General features: G+C 43.7%; 1 protein-coding gene and 1 non-coding gene across 3 annotated transcripts; one reads left to right on the top strand and one right to left on the bottom strand.

Annotated features, from left to right (window-relative positions):
- The first annotated feature begins 860 nt into the window (after positions 1 to 860).
- On the top strand, positions 861 to 967 carry LOC127255372 (small nucleolar RNA R71). Its single transcript, XR_007839613.1, has one exon. It is a non-coding gene; the product is annotated as a small nucleolar RNA R71 (small nucleolar RNA).
- A 4,903-nt stretch (positions 968 to 5,870) lies between these two features.
- LOC127255330 (aquaporin SIP1-1) lies at positions 5,871 to 9,604 on the bottom strand. Of its 2 annotated transcripts, XM_051280823.1 has the most exons (4): positions 9,507 to 9,604; positions 9,066 to 9,407; positions 8,417 to 8,689; positions 5,871 to 6,169 (listed from the first exon to the last, which is right to left on the bottom strand). In XM_051280823.1, exons 2-4 carry the CDS (start codon positions 9,369 to 9,371, stop codon positions 6,023 to 6,025), a joined length of 726 nt encoding a protein of 241 aa, XP_051136780.1. In that variant the 5' UTR covers positions 9,372 to 9,407; positions 9,507 to 9,604; the 3' UTR covers positions 5,871 to 6,022. The 2 variants fall into 2 exon arrangements, with proteins under 2 accessions (XP_051136780.1, XP_051136779.1); XM_051280822.1 differs by lacking the exon at positions 9,507 to 9,604 and having other exon boundaries at positions 9,066 to 9,500.
- Positions 9,605 to 20,294: the final 10,690 nt, after the last annotated feature.

Below are 20,294 nucleotides of genomic sequence, written 5' to 3'. Positions count from 1 at the left end.
GATAGGAGGTGGACCTTCCAATTCCTTTCCGCTACGAAGGGTTATAGCACTCGCATTCCTTGGATTAGGCCGGGAGGAATATTCAATCATCGTATCACCGCAGATAGTGATGACGCTGACATTTGCTGGATTTGGCTCAGGCTGAGCAGGCCACTTTCCTCTTTCACGTAGCTGTTTCACCTCCTCTGACACTTGATTGGTCTGACCTTGTAATTTTTCGACAGTTGACTTCATCTCTTGCTGGAATTGCAGGGTAATTTTTCACTAAGTCTTCCAAAGATGGACTAGAGTTGCTTGTGGGTGCTTGAGGCGGCTGTTTCTCATAGAAACGAGGTTCTTGCAGCTGCTGCATAGCTCTGAATGGTTGATGAGCATTACCCTGTTGTGCGTTTCCATAATGCAGATTCGGATGATCTCTCCAGCTTGGATTGTAGGTGTTGGAGTATGGATTGTACGCTGAAGGTCTATTCATACCATAGTTTCCAGCGTTCACATCCACTGCACATTCTTCTTGGAGGGTCGGACATGCATCTGTAAAGTGTCATGTACTCGTGCATATTCCGCATGCCTTGACCTGGACACTCGGGTTGGATTTTTCCACGACCATCTTGCGAACGAAGCTCGTCAACTCAGAAAGTTGTTGCTGCATCGATTGGATGGCATGGTCGTTGTTGTTTCCACTCATATGTCCAACATCTCTTGAACCAAATTTCTGCGTGTTTTCAGCCATCCTCGCAATAAGATCCCAAGCTTGTCCCGGCGTCTTATTTACTAAAGCTCCACCACTTGCAGCGTCGATGATGTTCTTGTCCATCAATGATAAACCATCATAAAAATATTGAATCAATAGTTGAGGGGGAATTTGATGTTGTGGACATTTAATGATAAGTTTATTAAATCGCTCCCAATATTCATGGAGCGTTTCACCTGATTGTTGCTTGATGCCACATATCTCCTTCCTCAGGATCGCAACTCTGGAAGCTGGAAAGTACTTCTCCAAAAATTTCTTTTTCATGTCGTTCCACGTGTCAATACTTCCAGGTGGGAGATAGTAGAGCCAATCCTTTGCAGCATCTTTAAGTGAGAATGGGAAGGCTCTGAGTTTGATCTGTTCATCAGTAACACCTGGTGGTTTCATGCTGGAGCACACCACGTCGAACTCTTGCAAGTGTTTGTGTGAGGTTCTTCACCTGCAAGTCCATGAAAAGAAGACAGTAAATGGATTAAGCCAGATTTCAGTTCAAAAGCAATAGTGTTATTCAGAGTTGGAAAGTTATTGCATAAGGGCTGCTGCGCCAAGTTGGGAGCAGCCAACTCCCTTAGAGTGCGGGTATCCTCAGCCATGACAGTCTCTTGATCACTTTCAGAGTCACTAGAGCTAGAGATTTTGAGGTGGTTTAAAGATTCTGCCAGCTTCGCAACCTGAGCAGCTTTTCGTTGCTTGGCTTCCTTTCGTAGCTTTCGCTCAACCTTCTTGATCTCAAGATTAAATATCAGTTCACCTGTACGAGAAGAACGGGGCATAAACAAGATGATAAATTAAAATAACACAAAGAGTAAAACAAAGCGCCAATCCCCGGCAACGGCGCCAAAAATTGACTTGTCGCGCAGTCAATCAAATATTTCACCTAATCCGTGATCACAATTTAATGTAATACAGGGGAAGGGATCGTCTCCACAGGGATTGTGTGATTCACTCTTTCGTATTCTAATGCAGTAAATAAAGAGAGATTTTTCTTTTATTATCTAATTAAAATAAAATAACAAAGCAATTAAATTAAAGGGGAACTGACTATCAAGGGGATGTCTGATTCAAGGGATGATGCAGTTATGACACTTGTGTTTTATCATAAATTCAATAAAGTTAATTCTTATTAAAGTATCAATAAATTGGTTATAGTTATCAACAAGCTCTGACAACCAATTTTTCCTTACAGTGTAGGTAATTAAGGTACGACCGTTAACTACCCCTAATTAAGCAAATAAACTTAGGTGCGCCCATAAGAATATTGCCTAACCGCTTTCCAATCTAGCAAAACCCAATTCAAAACAATTACTACCTAAAAGGAGCAATTAGATTTGATTGTCTAACCCCCGAGAAGGAACTATTCAACCCGGTTGTCACATATTCAAGTGTGAATATAATTACGGATATCCTACCTGAATTGACTTTAGATTATCAGACTAATTTAAATATCGGTACCAAAATATTCAATCAATCTAACAATCACAAACGCTATTCTCAGAATTAGACAAATATTGATAATCAAAAAGAACTTTTATAAAGAAAATCAAGAATCTCCAAAACAAAAGAACCAAAACATTATCACCCCTCAAACTAGAAAAGTATCTACTCCATAATCAAGTAACAAAGTACAAAAGAGAAAGATAAAGTCATAGCGGGAGGGGGAATCTTCTCTGTCGATTTGCTCCTACGCGATCTATGAGTCTGTTAGTGTCCTGCTCCTGTGCATATATGCCTTAGACGTTCTCTCCTCCTATAGGCGTGTGTTCCCCCTTTTTATTTAATTTTTTCCCTAATTATTTTGTAGATGGGCTTTTGGGCCTTTAATTAATTTCTCATATCAAAAAGGTGTAGTTAGTCATGACTAACTAGGTTGTGCAAATCTGAATTTTTCTTCCCTTTTTCTGCCAATTATACCAAATTTGATATTTGTCATCTGCACACAGCAAATAAACAATTCGCATATAAATTAGGTAGAATTCAATCAAAATCACTCAAATATCGCATATGATATGAATATAAAATGCATGCGATTTCCAACTATCATCCCGTAAGTGGAGCCTGTCGCAAACTAGTCCCATAAGTGAAAAATTTTCGTTGTTTTAGTCCTCCGGCTCCGGAGACGTCCGCGTGGCTCGCCGGATGTGACGTGTCCACCAGGTCAGCGACACCTGGCGGACACGTGAATTTTTAATTTTTTTTTTAATTTTTTTAAAACTTATTTTTAATTAATTTTTAATTTTATTTGTATTTTTTTATTTTTTTTATTTGATCCAATTAAAAAAATTTAAAAAATTTAAAAAATGAAAAAAAAATAAATCCACGTGTCTACCGGGTATCGCTGATCTAGCGGGACACCTGACGGACACGTCACCTCTAGCGAGCCACGCGGGCGTCTCCGGCGCCGGAGGACTAAAACAACGAAAAATTTTCACTTATAAGACTAATTTGCGACAGGCACTACTTACGAGACTAAAATGATAAAGGGTCTAGTTACGTGACTAAAAAAACAGTTTACCTAAAATAAAAATATATTATATTTATTGGGAATCGTTTTGAAAAAAATGGTGGAAGAATACACCCTAAGGGTTTGTTTGTTTAATATTTTGATGAATTTTTATTATGTGAAATACAAAAAAATCATGTCGATAATATAAATAATATTCCCTCCGTCCACTTACAATATTTACATTTACTTTTGGTGCGGTGTTTAAGAAATAATAGTATTAATTATAGTGAGTAGTTAAAAATAGTGTAATGACATTTTTGCCCTTACTTTTTTGTGTAAAATGAATGATGTGATGTAAAGTAAGAGTATTTGTGGAAAAAAATAAAGTATTTAATAAAATGTTAACTTTGTAATTGGACGTCCCAAAATAGAAATATGTAAACATTGTAAGTTGACGGATGAAGTAATATTTTGGGTAAACTATTTTTTTAGTATCGTAACTGGACTCCCTTATCATTTTAGTCTCGTAAGTGGAGCATGTCGCAAACTAGTCCCATAAGTGAAAAATTTTCGTTGTTTTAGTCCTCCGGCGCCGGAGACGCCCGCGTGGCTCGTCGGAAGCCACGTGTCCCGTCAGGTCAGCGACACCTGGCGGACACATGGATTTTATTTTTTATTTTTAATTTTTTTCAATTGGACCAAATAAAAAAATAAAATAAATTTAAAAAAAAAATTTAAAAAAATGGAAAAAAATAAATAAAATTCACGTGTCCGCCTGGTGTCGTTGACCTGGTAGACACGTGGCCTCCGACGAGCCATACGGGCGTCTCCGGCGCTGGAGGACTAAAACAACGAAATTTTTTCACTTATGATATTAGTTTGCGACATGCTCCACTTACGAGATTAAAATGATAAAGGATCTAATTACGGAATTACAAAACAGTTTACCCTAATATTTTATGTTAAATATGAATTTTTGTGATAAGGTAAAATATATATTGAGACGGTAGCAAATAAACACTAAGATATATACTATTTACTATAATAAAATATTAAAATAAAATATTTTTTAAATAAATTTTTTTAATTAAAACATAAATGTTATTTTGTTCAAAATTTTTTGAATTTTACTATTTAAACTCTACATTATTAAAAAATATTTTTTTTTTTCTCCCACGAAATATTTATGGTGCTGGAGGTTGAATTTTCAAACTCAATTTTAATATCAAACCAAGCTTATCAGACCAATTCCACGCGAAAAATCCAGCCAACCAAAATTTACCACGTCTAGTCAACCAGATGAATTTTCAAACACAATTCTAAAGTCAAACCACTCTTATCAGACAAATCCAACACGAAAAATCGAGCAACCAAAATTTACCACGTCTAGTCAACCAGAGAGTCCAGATCTCCTCTTGCATTATATTGGATTTTCAGTGAAATTTAAAAATTTTATGAATTTCTGTAAATTTAGAAATCTACATAGTTCAATGAATTTTATCTATCGATTTAAATAATTTTTTATAAATTTAATTGTATTATTTATGAATTTATATATATTTTTATAGGATGGTAAAATAATGTTTTATTAATTTATATAATTTATATGAAACACAATAGATGAAGAAATATTCAAATAATTAAATAAAAATACAAAAAATGTAGAAATATATATGGAATATTACTATTTTATAAAATAAAGTATCTCTGAATATATATATTATATATTATTATTGCTGTATAATATTATAGTATTATACTATTTTTATATATTAATAATTTGAATTTTATAATTTTTATTATATTCTATATTAATTTGTTTTAATTGGTTAGAATTTTAGTATAATTTTATTATATATTTGTATATGTATTATTAATTTAACAAATTTAATGTGAAATAATGAGTCGGATGGTTCCTCCTCGAACATCTTCCCGTCGGCCTAGCGATTTTTTGACTCCCTCGAGAACTCGCTAGTATAGCTTCGTACAAAAGTAATAACACTAAGTAGAGTGTTTTATTGACCCTCAAAACTGGAGTAAAGTACAAGTGAGATGCATAAAATGGATATGGATGGATACGGAGAAGAATAATCCAAGTGACTCGGGTTCAAATGGTCTTTATAAATTTTTTAATTAAATTTATTTGGATAATTTTTTTATGCAAGAAAAAATAAAAATTTATTTAAAATTTTGATTAAAAAATATATATTTCCAAAAATTTTGCTAATAATTTGCTATTATATTTTAATTTTAAAAAATATTATATTTTTTATTAGTATATTTTAATTTGTGAAACTTTTATTATTTTATTAAAATATTATAATAATATTTATATAATAATAATACAGTAATATATTTTTAAAAGTTCATCAAAATCTCCACCGTTTAAAAATCATATAGATTGTTGAATACAATAAGATTTTTAAAAAAATTTAAAAATCAGAATTAAATACCCCTCTAAATTTTTAAAAATTTTAGAAGTCCCTATTGAATACCTGTAGATTCAGGTATTATATTCTGGAGTGATTTGCAATGCAGTGAAAATTCATTGGTTATTTAGGGGGGAGAGTTGAGGTGGGGAGGGGTGGGAGTGTGAGATGGGAGGAGTGAAGAGGGAAAGCATGCATGCATCCTTCGTAAGAGCAATACTTCAAAATCAATCAACACAGGGCAAGATTGAACACAACTTTACATGTCATAACAACCATTATTAAAGGTTGGAGAAATGAAATCCAAATGTCACCAATATTATTAAAGATGAAAATGGATAGTGTGGACCTATGTTTGTCCATGAAGCTTCTTATACTACCAAGTAATATGAGGGCCCCTCACGCTTTCTTCTGCTTGACTGGAGGAGGAAACAGAAAACGGAAAACCCATGCAGCAAGTATGGCTCCAATGAAGGGTGAGATCCAATACACATAGAATTGCTCCCATGTATTGTGCTTATTATTGATGTATGCCCAGCCAAATGCCTGCATGCATTCAAACAAACTCATGACCTCATGTTAGGGGGACGTTCCAGCAATTTTTAAGTGTGAGACAATAACTAAGTACGCTAGTAAAGTGCATTGAGCATTGCTAGATAATGTATAAGATGAGTAGGAACACACTCGTCCTAATCACATTAGATTGTCCAAAGTTAATTGGAAGTATATAAAATACACATGGCATAGCATTCACACATGCTTCTTGTAGAGCATATCCAGTATTCACTCAGGATAGTAGATACCTAATCACAACCATCCCAGCGATACCATGGAATGATAGGTTCAGTGAATTACAATAACTTACCTGCATTACAAGTTATTTTTCTCTAGGCATGTGTCAATGGAACAAATGATAAACTTGAAATCACAAAGAACATGGAACATTTCAAATTTTCAATGCATTTAGTACAAGAGCGAGCACTGAAATTGATGGACATCTTGCACAAGACATGTACTAAGCAAATTGATGATGCTCACACTAATTTACAAGGGAAATCTAGTCTATTGCAACCTATGTTAGCTTCAGTAATTACAACGAACTAAAAATGCTATAAAGAAAATCTTATGGGGAAGCAAGGAGTGACATTAGGCTACACTGTAATTTGTAACTAAGTGGCTTATTGAAACTTCTTTTTGAAGAGCTATTTCTGAAGGAGTGGAGGATGATATAAGAAGGAACAAACAAAGCCATTAAGGTTGACATTGGGCAGAATATGATAAAGTATCTATCAAACCAGATACACTTGTAAGCATATGAAAATTGAATTGCCTCACAAAGTCAAGAAAATATAAAGAACAATTGTTGTGAGAGATTTTTTTAGGTTTGAAATCAATGTCCATGCATAATCATGGTGTTGGCCATCCAACATATTATGAATATATATATATATATATATATCTGAACAACATCCTGATCTGTTAAGAGAAGATACTGTTCACAAGTTTAATGGTAGCAAAAAGAAATATTAAAATGATTCAAAAGAACACTCTACATTCAACACTGGTAAAAAATGACTATAATGCCTTGTAAGCTATGCTTTGAAACTTTGAAGGAAGCATATAAGTCAAATAAGTATAGCACCAATGACTGACATAAATAAATACTCAAGCCAACAGTTTCATATATAAAAAAATGTCAATAATTTGTAAAACTTGAATGAATATCTTGATACATGGATTAAGTTTTATACAAGGAGAAGAACAAAAAGAGTCAGGCTCTGAACAGGTCATAAAGGCAAAGGTTAGCATCCATAGAATAGTAGTTCAAATGTGTCATCATCATTGTCTGAACCTGTACTAATTTAACTTTAGTCTCATAATGCTTTCAAAATATTTTTACAATGTAACCCACACATCCAAGATAAGAACTTGCAGAAGAAACAACTCCAATATGCATCACTGGCAATTATTTGAACTTTCAAATTTATCCTTAAGGACATCTCATCATTGAAAAATAGAACAAGAGTTGTTATAATATTTTTTCATAGGAATGATTTAACTGAGAGAATTAGGGACCGCTGATGACAATTCTGGATGGGAAATCATAATTCATAAGAGCAGATAACGAACATGTGGGACAGCAATCAAAAGTGAAGAACACAAATCATTTGCAGAATGTTAAGCCCAAAAGGACATATATATATATATATATATATCAACAGTGAATATATTTTATACATTAACACAATATGCTTCCTTTGATACTAACAGAGGATGATCTCTACTTTGAAACCAGAAGACTTATCCTAATTCTCCCAAGAAATAATTGCCTGTCACAAGCTTGGAGATATTTGAGACCAGACCCTAGTTCACGATTAGAACACCTACATCAAACCTTAAAAAGCAGGACATATTAAGAATTGCATGGATAAAATACAATGCTCAGAACACTGGCATCGTGGAAACTAGAGAAATCTTCTGGTTTAGAAATATCACTGTGAGCAACCAAACCAGTGAGCAAATGTACTCACAAAACCTGGGGCACCTCCTTATCACAACTAGCAGCAGTAAACTAGATTTCAAATTCAATTAATGGGCCAACTGTCTTGTCAAGATATCACATTGGGGTAGTCAATAATTTTCAACAATATAGTTATTAAATCCAGTGGAATTATTCTGAAAAGTATATTATCTATTCCAGTATCATTTCTAATTTATGCCAATACTGCATAGAGATCAAACAAAGATTTCTGATACCAAAATTCAAATAATATATGAAAGGTGATTGCTTACGTTAGCAGGATTCATAGAAGGTCCTGTGTAACTGGAACCCGCAATTACCAAGGCCACAGTTACCATAGCAAGCAACCAATTCTTAATGAGTGGGCTGCTGGGGCCTCTAATCACAATGAGGAGGGCTGCAAAGGATATGGTGAAAGTCAAAACGCCCTCTGCTATTGCTCCAGTGTGCAAGTCAACCTTCAAAGATGGGCCATCAAGCATATGTTTGTAATGCATCGGCATAACCTCCAAAATTGCCAGAGCACCACCCACAGCACCAGCTGCCTGTCAAGCAAAGGATAAACAATGACATTGTTTTAACAATAAAATGTCCAGAAGAAATGCGTCGAGAACCAGTGAGTTTAGGCCATACAACGCCTACTGGGTTGTACGGATAAACAAACACGCACTCACTAATTTATAGGGGTTACTGGAAAACAGGAGTATTGATCCAAAAGTTTATGTTTAGAAAGAGACCTTTTGGAGTGATGAGTATTTGTCAAATTTTTAGTAAAAAGTTGGATTCATAAACAAACAAGAAGAAATGGATCTAAAAGCAGTAACCTAACCAGTAAAACTGTATACCGCCATGAGAAGGGTTTTCAAAGAGCATTATGAGGGTTGGCTAATTCAATAGTAGGGTCAGAATAGATCAACATACCTGCACGGGAAAGCGGATGGCAGCAGTGACGAGAGAATCGGGGCCACCAAAACCGGCCGCGTAAAAGGCGGCGGTGGCGGTGGGATTGAACGATGCGCCACCCAAAAGATGGCCAATGAATCCAAACGAGAACAAGAGGAGGAACACGAGCAGAGTGGTGATGAGAAGGGCAGGGAGAGCGTGGGCCACACCGAGAGCGGAAGAGAAGATGTAGGTCAGAGCTCCCAGAGAAGATGCGCAGAAAACCCACATGAAGGTAACCGCGCCATCGGCTATCGCAGCCAGGATAGCCCCCCTCGTCGCCATCGGAATGAGAAGTACAAAATTCCTGTTTTAGTGTTACTGTTGCCGCAGAGAAGAAGACGAAGACGAGGAGAGAGTGAGAGGGGACAAGGCAGGCGAGGATGAATGGATATCCAAATGAACTACCTACCCACCTACCTACTTTCAAATACCGATGAGTCACACTTCGGAGCGACGGCTTCCTACCACCAGAACTCCAGATTTGCGCTCTCCATTCCAATAATATTATTACTACTACTACTTACTTACCTTCTGTTCGCTTCCTCAGCAATTAATTACTTAAGTTGCGTTTGTTTATGGGTTTTAATTTTTGGATTTAGATTTTTAATAGTAAAATTTTAAATTTAAATAGTTTTTTTACTGTGATATAAATAAATATTGGTTAAATTGTACAAAATTTATTAGTGATTTCATAAAATTGTATCAAATTTTTATACTTCTACGTCAAACTCACTCGTGGTTTCATAAACTTTGCGTCTAATCCCTCAGTGGTCCTTATTTAACGGTATTTGACATAAATTCGCTTAAACTGCGAATAAATTTTAGAATTTTAATTTATAAACTCCTAAAATTAATAATTATTTTTCTCAGATTTTAAGAGTTTAGTTTTACTATTTTTTTAGGCTAAATATATAAAAAATAAATATATTTATAATTTTAATGGTTTAGAAATTGAGGTTTTAAAATTTATTCGCAATTTGAGCGCATTTAGATCAAATACGGTTAAATAAAGACCGCTGAGGGGGTTAGACGCAAAGTTTATGAAACAACGAGAAGTTTGATGCAATTTTAGAAGTACGGGGGATTTGGTGCAATTTTACGAAATCACATGTGGATTTTGTGCAATTTAGCCATAAATATTTGATATAATATTTTGAATATAAAATAAATTTATAATATAATATAAAAAAATTATGATTTAATATTGTTTTAGAGAAAAAAATATTGAACAGTAAAATATGTGGTAAAAACTACAAAAGAATGCAACCTTAAATATTCTTTATGTTCCTTCTATCATGTCTATTTTGATGTAGACACAAAGATTTAAAGGACATAAAATAATTAACAATATATTGTTGCTAGTACATTGATCATTCTTTTCCATGAGATTCACCGGTGTGAGGAGTATGCATGAACACATAATGTGCATGCGGGACAACATCATCTTCGATTAATTAAAAATTTATTTATGATTTATTTGAAATTACGGACATCGATTGTATTGTAATTATCATGTACAATCATTATATAATAAAAATAATTATATATTAAAATTAAAATAATTAATTAGTTTATTTAAAATTAAAAAATTATAAATTAAAATTTTAAAATAAGATTAAAGTGTATAATTCGTTCCGACTATTATATCTATTTTACTGTAGACATAATAATTTATAAAGGGTATAATGATAAATAATTAAAAATTGTATTAGTAAAAATAATTATTGTATAATAAAAAAATATAAATTAAAATTAAAATAATTAATTAATTAAAACAAAATAAATGAGACTGACAAAAATAAAAAATTATATGATAAGTGAAACGGAAAAAAAATATTTTCTTAACTTAGTTTTTTTTTTTTAATTGGGATTTTGTTCATCGCTATCATTTATGTATGCTTTATTGACTCACGGCACGCTTTGGCTGAGACCCGTGGGGTTTGCTTTTGATGTTGGTTATTCTTGGCAACAAAAGGAAACGATTATTATATAAGGTTATATCCAATACCAAAAGTGATGGGCGGGAAGACTTAGGAAAGCTTGTTCCAAAATTTAAAAGGTAACAAAAAAAATCTAGAGAATAGAAATAAGAGAAATTGTTGATGTAATCAAGAAAGAGGATAGAATACTTCACTTAGGAATTTAAGAGAGAGAGAATGATCATAGGCCATAAAGATGATGATTACCCCATAATTATTGTTGTAATTACCAAAATTTGGTCTCATCAAATTCAAAAAAATCCCAAACCCAAGTTCAAGGTCTTGCCTGTGTATATGTAATGTCATTAATTGAACGTGTTTAGAGCAATGGTAATGACTTTATTATAGAGAGTTTTTTCTGTCAGATTAAAAGCTTTTATTAAAGTTTCTCAAAACATATAACATAGTAGCTCTTATTTTTATGGAAAAAATTGAAGAATTTGATCAGGCCATGGTGCAAAAAAATCTAATATTCAAGCCATTCTTTGTGGGTTTAGGGTTTAAGGTATTTTTTTTTAACTGTGCTCAAAGTGAGCTGTCTACCTATCTAAACGGGATCAAATCATATGTAGTTCTAAGTCCATATAGAATTAAGAACTAAGAAAAGAAAAGCAGAGAAGAAATAAATAAAGGGTTTAGGGTTTAGGGTTTAGGGTTTAGGGTTTAGGGTTTAGGGTTTAGGGTTTAGGGTTTAGGGTTTAGGGTTTAGGGTTTAGGGTTTAGGTTTTTTTTTTTTTTTTTTTTTTTTTTTTTTTTTTTGGCTGGGCTCAAAGAGCTGCCTACGTACCCAAACGGGATCAAGCCATACGTAGTTCTGCAAAGTTTGGTACAAGTGCTGGAAACGTAAAATAGAGAATATAAGAAATAAAAGCTAACGGAAGCGAAAGCACGGGAGGCCCGCCGCGTCAGCATGGATGAGGCCACGAGTCCTCGCAGGGGTTTAGGGTTTAGGGTTTAGGGTTTAGGGTTTAGGGTTTAGGGTTTAGGGTTTAGGGTTTAGGGTTTAGGGTTTAGGGTTTAGGGTTTAGGGTTTAGGGTTTAGGGTTTAGGGTTTAGGGTTTAGGGTTTAGGGTTTAGGGTTTAGGGTTTAGGGTTTTTTTTTTTTTTTTTTTTTTTTTTTTTTTGGCTGGGCTCCAAGAGCTGCCTACGTACCCAAACGGGATCAAGCCATACGTAGTTCTGCAAAGTTCGGTACAAGTGCTGGAAAGTAAAATAGAAATATAAAGTAAAGCTAACGGAAGCGAAAGCACGGGAGGCCCGCCGCGTCAGCATGGATGAGGCCACGAGTCCTCGCAGGGATGTCCGCCGGCTCAAGGATCCGCGTGTGAGGAAGGGCAACAGAGGTGTTCGCCAAGTTGTCCGCCACTTTGTTGCCCTCGCGGAAAATATGAGAGATCCTCCACTCGATGCTGCGAAGCTGTAGGCGCAGGTGGTGGAGACAAGGCTGGAGGGTCCAATGTCCCGTCGAGGAGGAGATGAGAGAGATGCTGCTGGCCGAGTCCGTCTCGATCCAGAGAGGGAGGAGGCCGCGGGCAACCGCCAGATCCACTCCAGATCGAATCGCTTGCAGTTCGGCCAAAGTGTTCGTCATATTCGAAAGGGGAACTTGGAATGCCACAAGTGGGGCGCCGGTGGCATCCCGAATGACGCCCGCAGCTCCAGCGGCGCCTGGATTCCCGAGCGATGCCCCATCAGTGTTGAGTTTGAACCAGCCTGGAGACGGGGCTTCCCAACGCACCATGACCGGCGGCCGAAGAACCGGAGGCGGGAGGCGAAGGCCGAGAGTAGAGGCTAAGTGCACCTCCCCAGGCCAGTGCTGTCGCTGAAGGAGGCCAGCACGGCCCAACACCTGCAAATGAGAGTGAATACGCCAAATAATCCTGTCAGAGGAAATCTGGATACCTCGGTGTTTGGCGTCATTCCGTGCCGTCCAAAGGAACCAGAAGGCCAGAAGTGGGATATAAGTACGGATGCTCCGCGCATGTGGGGAGGACAGACGCCAAGCAGAGACCATCAGGTGGGGCGCATGTGTCCGCGGAATTTGGATACGGAATAGGTCGGCAAGATGGCGCCACACGCGCTGGGCAACCGCCGACGAGAAGAATAAGTGTGCAAAAGTCTCGGATTCACTGCAGCACTGGCAGCGAGAAACAATAGGAAGACCCAGCCTCCAAAGGGCCTCGTCAACAGGTATCCGACGGCGAAATAAACGCCATAGGAATACCGACATCGTAGGCGTAAGTAGTGGCGACCAGAGGCAGCAGGAAAGCCAACTCCGAGCCCCCACTGTCCGGCTCATCTCCCAGGCTGAAGTAGTAGTAAAAATACCTGTGTCCGAAGCCTTCCATATCGGCTGATCCGCTATCAGGGGGTCAAAAAGAATCGCAGATACCCGCTGAACAAGGGATGCCGGAAGGTAGGCCTGAAGGCGCGTCAAATCCCACGACCCGTTAACCCACATCTCTTTCACCCGAATCGGCGGAGGGCGAACCCGGCGGTCAGTGCAGAGAGGGCGATCACCGCACCAAGTATCATACCAGAAGAAACAGTCCCCACGCCCCAAGTTCCAAGTGATCTGCGTCTGTGCCTCATCGCGGATCTGGCAAAGACGTTTCCAGACCGGGCTGTCGTAGTTCCGGCAGGGGGCGAGACCCGGGAAGGAGCTGCGGAAATATTTATGCTGGAGCGCGCGAGCCCAAAGAGAGGAACCATCTCTGAGACGCCACCACAATTTAAGCGAGAAGGCGCGAACCATATCGGACAGGCGGCGAATACCAATCCCGCCCTCGTCCTGGGGCCTCGCCGCGTCCATCCAGGAAATCCAATGGCGGCGACGGTGGCCATGATAGGAGCCCCAGAAGAAACGAGCACAGAGCTGCTCCACTGAGTGTAGGACAGCCTGGGGGGGGTTAAGGACCTGTAGGAGGTAAAGGGGAAGCGAGAAGAGCGTGCTTCTGATCAGTTGCAAACGACCTCCGTGAGAGAGAACGGAGCGGTCCCAACGCTGCAGATATCGCCGCAGTTTCCCAAGTAGGTCTTCGTAGAGGATATTACGCCGATTGCCCACATAGAGCGGGGCGCCGAGGTATGTAAGGGGAAGTCCAACCCTGCCGAAACCAGTGACGGACTGAAGCTGTCGCTGGACCCTCTCCGGGCATCGGCGGCTAAATACCAGCTGACTTTTCTGACAGTTCACCATCTGGCCAGTTGTTCGCGCATACGTCGTCAGAAAATCCGTCAAGAGGCTGATTCGATCACCACGGGTATTGGCAAAGATGAGAACATCATCCGCATAGGCTAGGTGCGTCAATCGGAACCGACCACGACACCGATAGTACAGGTCCGGGTACCGATTGTATAGGCGCTCCAAGCCGCGAGATAAGAGATCTGCAGCCAAAACAAAGAGGGTCGGGGACAGGGGGTCTCCCTGCCTGAGGCCTCGCGAGGAGGGGGAAGAAACCGCCCAAATCCCCATTCACAAGAATCGAGTACCAAGCATGCTCGACACAATTCATAATCAAGGTGATGAAATGAGGCGGGGAAACCGAACCTGGTAAGGGCATGTCGTAAGAACCGCCACGATACCCGATCGTATGCCTTATTCAAATCCAGTTTCAGCAGCAAATTGTGCGAGTCCCCCCTCAAATTGAGATCATGTACCATTTCCGATGCCAGCAAAATATTGTCTGCAATTGCCCGACCTTTGACAAAACCACTCTGGTGTGGGGACAGAAGCTGCGGCAGTAGCGGACCGAGTCGCACAGTGAGTAACTTCGTGAAGATCTTAGAACTCACATTACAGAGGCTGATAGGCCGAAAATCAGCCCAAGCGACTGGCCCGTCCGTCTTGGGGATAAGCACAAGTGTCGTTGCCGTATAGAACTTCAGAAGAGGAGCTCCCGAGAAGAAATCCAGAACAGCACCGAAAACATCCTCGTGAATAATATCCCAACACGTTTGATAGAAAGCAGCGGAAAAGCCATCAGGGCCAGCCACACTGTCCTTGGCAATCGAGAAAACCACAGCACGAACCTCCGCAAGTGTTGGTGGTTCCAGCAACCGAGCACATTCAGCCAAAGGAACCTGAGGCGGAGGGTCCGCCAGTGCATCCATCCCCGATGTGTCTGCATCGTCAGGCTGTCCAAACATCTCGGAGAAGTAGGTAATAGCTGACTGCTTAATGGCTGAGTGATCAGTGAGGGTACGAGCACCGTCCCTCATCGAGAAAAGCGTAGCCCGCCGACGCCGTTCCTTCACCATGGAGTGGAACATTCTGGAGTTTCGCTCTCCCTCAACTGCCCAACGACATGCTGCTTTTTGTTTCCAGAAGGCCTCCTCAAGAGAAATCGCATGTGTCAAGGCTGCTGCGCTCCGTTGACGACGGAGGAGGTTGGCGTCAGAGGGATCCCGATCGAAATCCGCTTCGCACTCCGCAGCATCTTTCTCTGCTGCTGCAAGTACCTGAAACACATTACCAAATACCTGTTTGTTCCACCACTTCAGGGCCTGCTTGAGGCGTCCGAGTTTCAATCGCAGGTTGAGGAGACCGGTGGTGCCCGTCGGGACAGTCCAACTCTGGCGGACGTGGTCCTGAAAAGTGTGGTGTCTAGTCCACATGTTCTGGAACCGGAATGCAGAGGCTAGGCGGTGCCGTTCATGCGAGAACCGGATCAAGAGCGGGGCGTGGTCCGAATGCATCCGCGGTAAGTGCCTGACTCGAGTTGTCTCCGCAAAATCCTCCCAGGCAGAGCTGTAAAGAATGCGATCAAGGCGCTCCCAAAACCCGCCGATTGGTCCATGTGTGCGGGGGGCCCTCGAAACCAGCATCAATGAGGTTCGCATCGAGGATTGCGGTCGAGAAATCCTGAATAGAGCGCAATTTAGGCCGACCCGGGCCCTTCCGTTCAGATATATCGGCGATGGCATTAAAATCACCGCCAATCAGCCAGGGGGATCCCAATGACGAAACCGCGGTGTCATGTAAGAAAGACCAAAGCTCGCGGCGCTGGGTGATAGAGCACCTCGCATATATGCCAGATAAAAGAAAAGGCCGGCGAATCTGTGGAGATGATACCTGCACATGAAGACACTGATCGATCTCCGATATAGGCGCCAGTGTATAAGAATCATCAGCAAGAATCCAGATAGAATTAGCCGTGTTGGTTAGCATCTGAGAGAGAAACCAAACCGCCGGCAGAGAAGAAAGCAGTGTCCGCCAGAACCATAGGTTCAAGGATGATGAGAAGGCGGATACGGTTGTTGCTTACAAAGCCAATGTACCTCCCGTTGAGCCCTGGGGTTACCAATTCCTCGAACATTCCAGACCAGAATGTAGGTGTCTGTCATCGAGTACTAGCAGAAGGGCGACGAGAGGAACTTACTTGCTGACGAGAGATGCTGCGGGTGATCGGTCTAGAGAAGGTTGGCGGCAGAGCCTGTGGCCGGTCATCCGACACTGTCTCCAAAGATCCGCTGAGAGACGGAGGATCAGCAGCCTGGTTCAAAACGCACACCCCTCTGCTCGGATGCGACTCCGTCGACAGAGCGACAACAGGGAGCGGTTCCGATGAAGTCCGCAGGAGGGGTGGGTTCGGACCAGATTCAGGGAGGAGCTCTGTCCCTGTAGTTGCATCAGCAGGGAGATCACAAGAGTGAAAATCAGTGGTACCTCTCGGGGAGAGAGACAGTGAATCAAGGAGGGGCGGTTGGCCATCCTTAATAAGGGGCGAGTCACCATCCGAGTCCTCGGCGAAAGTGGCGTGAAGTGCAGAGTCCTCATCCCGCTGGGTGTCCGAGGAGGAAGGAGAACCCGTGGCCGATAGGCATGTGTCCACTGAAAGATCACGTCGATCGCAGATAGGTGATGCAGGGGGGTCCGAGAGCAGCACTGCCTTCCCCTTATCCAGGCCATGACCAGAGGGGAGTCCCCAGATTGCCAAAGACTGAGCAGGAGGAAGCGACACAGGCTCCGGGGGTACCTGCATATCATCAGGAAGCAGTGGTAAAGGCGGCGAGGGTACCTGATCGTCCAAAGGGGGCTGCAGAAGGAGACCGAGGGCTGGAGCGGTGGCAGGAGTCGCTGGAGTGGGACTCAGCCGACAGTCGTCCAGCGGGGAAGCAGGACTGTCGATCGGGGGCTCAGCTGTAGTCTGTCCAGCCAGAGGGCGGGCCGGAGAGGTTTCCGAAGGCGCCCGGAAGTCCCCAAAAGTAACTCGAACACCAGAGGTAAGCAGTATCGCAGAGGCATCCCCCCGTGAGTGGGCAAAGGTCACCCGAGGAGGAGCGTGGGGGCGATGAGCCTCCGCAGGGCCGCTGAGATACGCCGGTATTACCTGCTGTGAATTCCTGGCCGTCTGTGATGGATTTGGGGCCACTTGTGTCTCCCCAAAGGACACCCGCACACCTGAACGAAGGCGTCTGGAACCGTTCAACTCCGGTATGTCATCAGAAGGTCTCCGGGTAGAAGGCTGGGGGTCCTGGCGGAGGGGCCGAAGAGGAGCCTGCAAGGAGCCAGAATCATTAGTGATACCAGTAGAAGGCGTACCCCGATTTCGATTGCGGCGCCGACGACGGCGTCGAGCAGTGGGGGGCCGGGATTCCATGATAGCACCAGAGGCAGGGGCCGCAGAGATCTCAGAAGGGCCATGCACCGAGTCATGGCGACCAGAAGGCGCAGCAGGAGGATCCTGCGCAGCTGATACGGTCGCTGGTACCGGCTGCGAAGAAGGTCTGCGTAAACAAGCCTCTGCTTTATGTCCGAGATGGCGGCAGAGAGTGAGCAGAAACTAGGTAGACGCTCATAGATGACCTTCTGCTCGAGCACACCAGTACCCACATCAATCTCGAAGGCATGCAGGAGGGGCTTCGTAAGGTCAATTTCCACACAGACTCTGGCGTGGGAGCACCGACTCCGAGTCGCCGTAGGGGTATCAACCTTCAGAGGGGTCCCAATGCCAGCAGCAACCGTAAATAAAAGATCTCTGTGATACATGTGGAGAGGAAGTAGTGGGAGCGTAACCCACACCGGAACATGTGGGGGTTCCTCGGGTAGTTTTGAATCTGGGGGTCCATTTGAGAACTCTCATCGGGAATCCTTTGATGAACCAAGTTCCACGAATCCAAAGTCGCATATAATCAGCCTCGGTAGTGAGGCGAATCACAATATGGCGGTGATTAAGATGCTGCAAAACAAACTTCCCCGCCAAACAGAAACTCGCAAAACCTTCGGTAAGATCTTTCCAAGAAGAGTACCCATGAGAGAATTTACCGATAAGAATGTACGGGTGCGAGGCTGTGTACCTTGCTGTTTCGTCAGCAGTAAAAGCAAGGCGCGGCTGTCCAGCAGTAGAAATCCATTGTCCAATAGCAGTCGGACGAGGCTCCGCCAGAAAAGAGTAAGGACTGTCCTCAGGAATCTCGGAGTTGAGTCCGGAGGTTACAGCATTGGCAAAAGACTTGTGGGAATGGAGATGGTTAGTAGCAGTGGTGAGGCGTACCGAACCATCAGCTTGGGGAGGTTGCTGGCGGCCGGCAGCAGCCTGAGCGGCCATATCCGGCAATTCCACGGCAGAACCCTAGCTCCGGAAGGAGTCGGCGGCTGTCATCGGAGACGGTGGTAAAGGATGGGGTGCTGGGGCTGCCAGGGCCAGAGAATCAACAGTCCCGTCAGACCGGCGCGCAGAGCGCCAGAGCAGCAGAGAAACCGACGACGACAAGGGCCAGAGGCAGCCGTGAAGTCTGGACACCGTTCAGGCACTGAACCCGCGTCTGGGGGCTTCTGGGTCGGGAGACACAGTGGCAGGACCAGGAGGGTGGTCTGGCGTCAGGGTCGGGCGGAGTAGCGGGGCGTCGTGTCGGGATGACAAAACGTCGGGGGCAGTGACCGCCGCGACACCTGGGCCCCAGTCGGGAAGTGTTCTGGCGTCGGGGCACCGACTGGGGGTTGGCGGGGTCGGGGGGAGAAAAGTGGTGGCACCGAGTCGGGACAAACCGTCGGGACCAGTGACAACCACGAACCCTGGGCCTCGGGCGGGGAGTGTGTGGTCGGGCAGCGAAGACGGTCGGAGAGGCGCTGAGTCGGGGCAACTTTCGGGACCGGAGACAGCCTTCAGGCCTCGGTCGGGCCAAGGTCGGGATCAACCTTCGGGAGCAGAGACGGCCTCGGTCGCGCCTCGGTCGGGATCAACCGTCGAGACCAGAGACGACCTCGGTCGGGCCGCGGTCGGATCAACCTTCGGGACCAGAGACGGCCTCGGTCGGGCCTCGATCGGGATCAACCGTCGGGACCAGAGACGGCCTCGGTCGGGCCTCGGCCGGGAGCAACCTACGGGACCAGAGACGGCCTCGGTCGGGACTCGGTCGGGAGATCACCGTCGGGAGAGAGAAACAGCAGTCGCGATCCCTGGGCCTCAGTCGGGGGATGCTCTGGCGTCAAGGAGCACCGACCAAGGTGTATGTCGGGGTCGGGTGGAACAGTATCGGGACCAGAGAGTGGTCGGGCAGCGGAGTCGGCGGAATATGCAGAGGCGGCGTCTCGGGAACTCAACCGTCAGGAGGCCAACCGTCGGGAGATCAACTGTCGGGGAGGTCAACCGTCGGGAGGAGGGCAACCGTCGGGGGAGTCACCGGCGGTTCCCAACGGTGTATTCCGGCGGTCGGGTGGGTGGCGGGTTCAGGGACTCCTCAACCCTGCGAGGACAGTGACGGTGGCCGATTGACGATCCGACGTCGGAGACGGAGGAGAACGGCGGCGCCGAAGGTGTCGCAAATCAGGGCTACGGCGACGGCGACCTAGGGCAAACGGCGGACAGTGGTGTAGAGGTGGCGACTCGCGGCGGTAGTAGCCCGGCCCTGGGGGTTTTCCGGCCTGGGGAACACGATCCCGTCGTCAGAATGGTGGTCCGACGGCGGGGGGATGCCGAAACGCGGGGTGGCGACGGTGCGGGAGGCCAACCGTCAGGGGCGGAGCCGGCGGCGTATTCCGGCGATCGAGGGGTGGATTCGGGGACACCTCAGCCCTGCGAGTTCAGTGACGGTGGCCAAACGGCGATCCAACGCCGGTGTTGAGAGATACCGGCGCTGAAAGTATCGCCGCGCAGGGCAGTAGCGGCCGACGGTGCTGCAGCGATTTCCGGCGGCGGTTGGGTGGGGACGGGGGTTATGGAGGATGGCGACCACGATGGTGATGAGGCGCCGGGCTGAAAACGCCGGCAGCGGCGAGTTTCGC

The sequence above is a fragment of the Andrographis paniculata genome, unplaced genomic scaffold, assembly GCF_009805555.1.
Source record: "Andrographis paniculata isolate CXL003 unplaced genomic scaffold, ASM980555v1 Contig53END, whole genome shotgun sequence".
Taxonomy (NCBI): Eukaryota; Viridiplantae; Streptophyta; class Magnoliopsida; order Lamiales; family Acanthaceae; genus Andrographis; species Andrographis paniculata.
The sequence above is the reverse complement of the archived record's forward strand: the minus strand, read 5'-3'. Positions and strand labels throughout refer to the sequence as shown.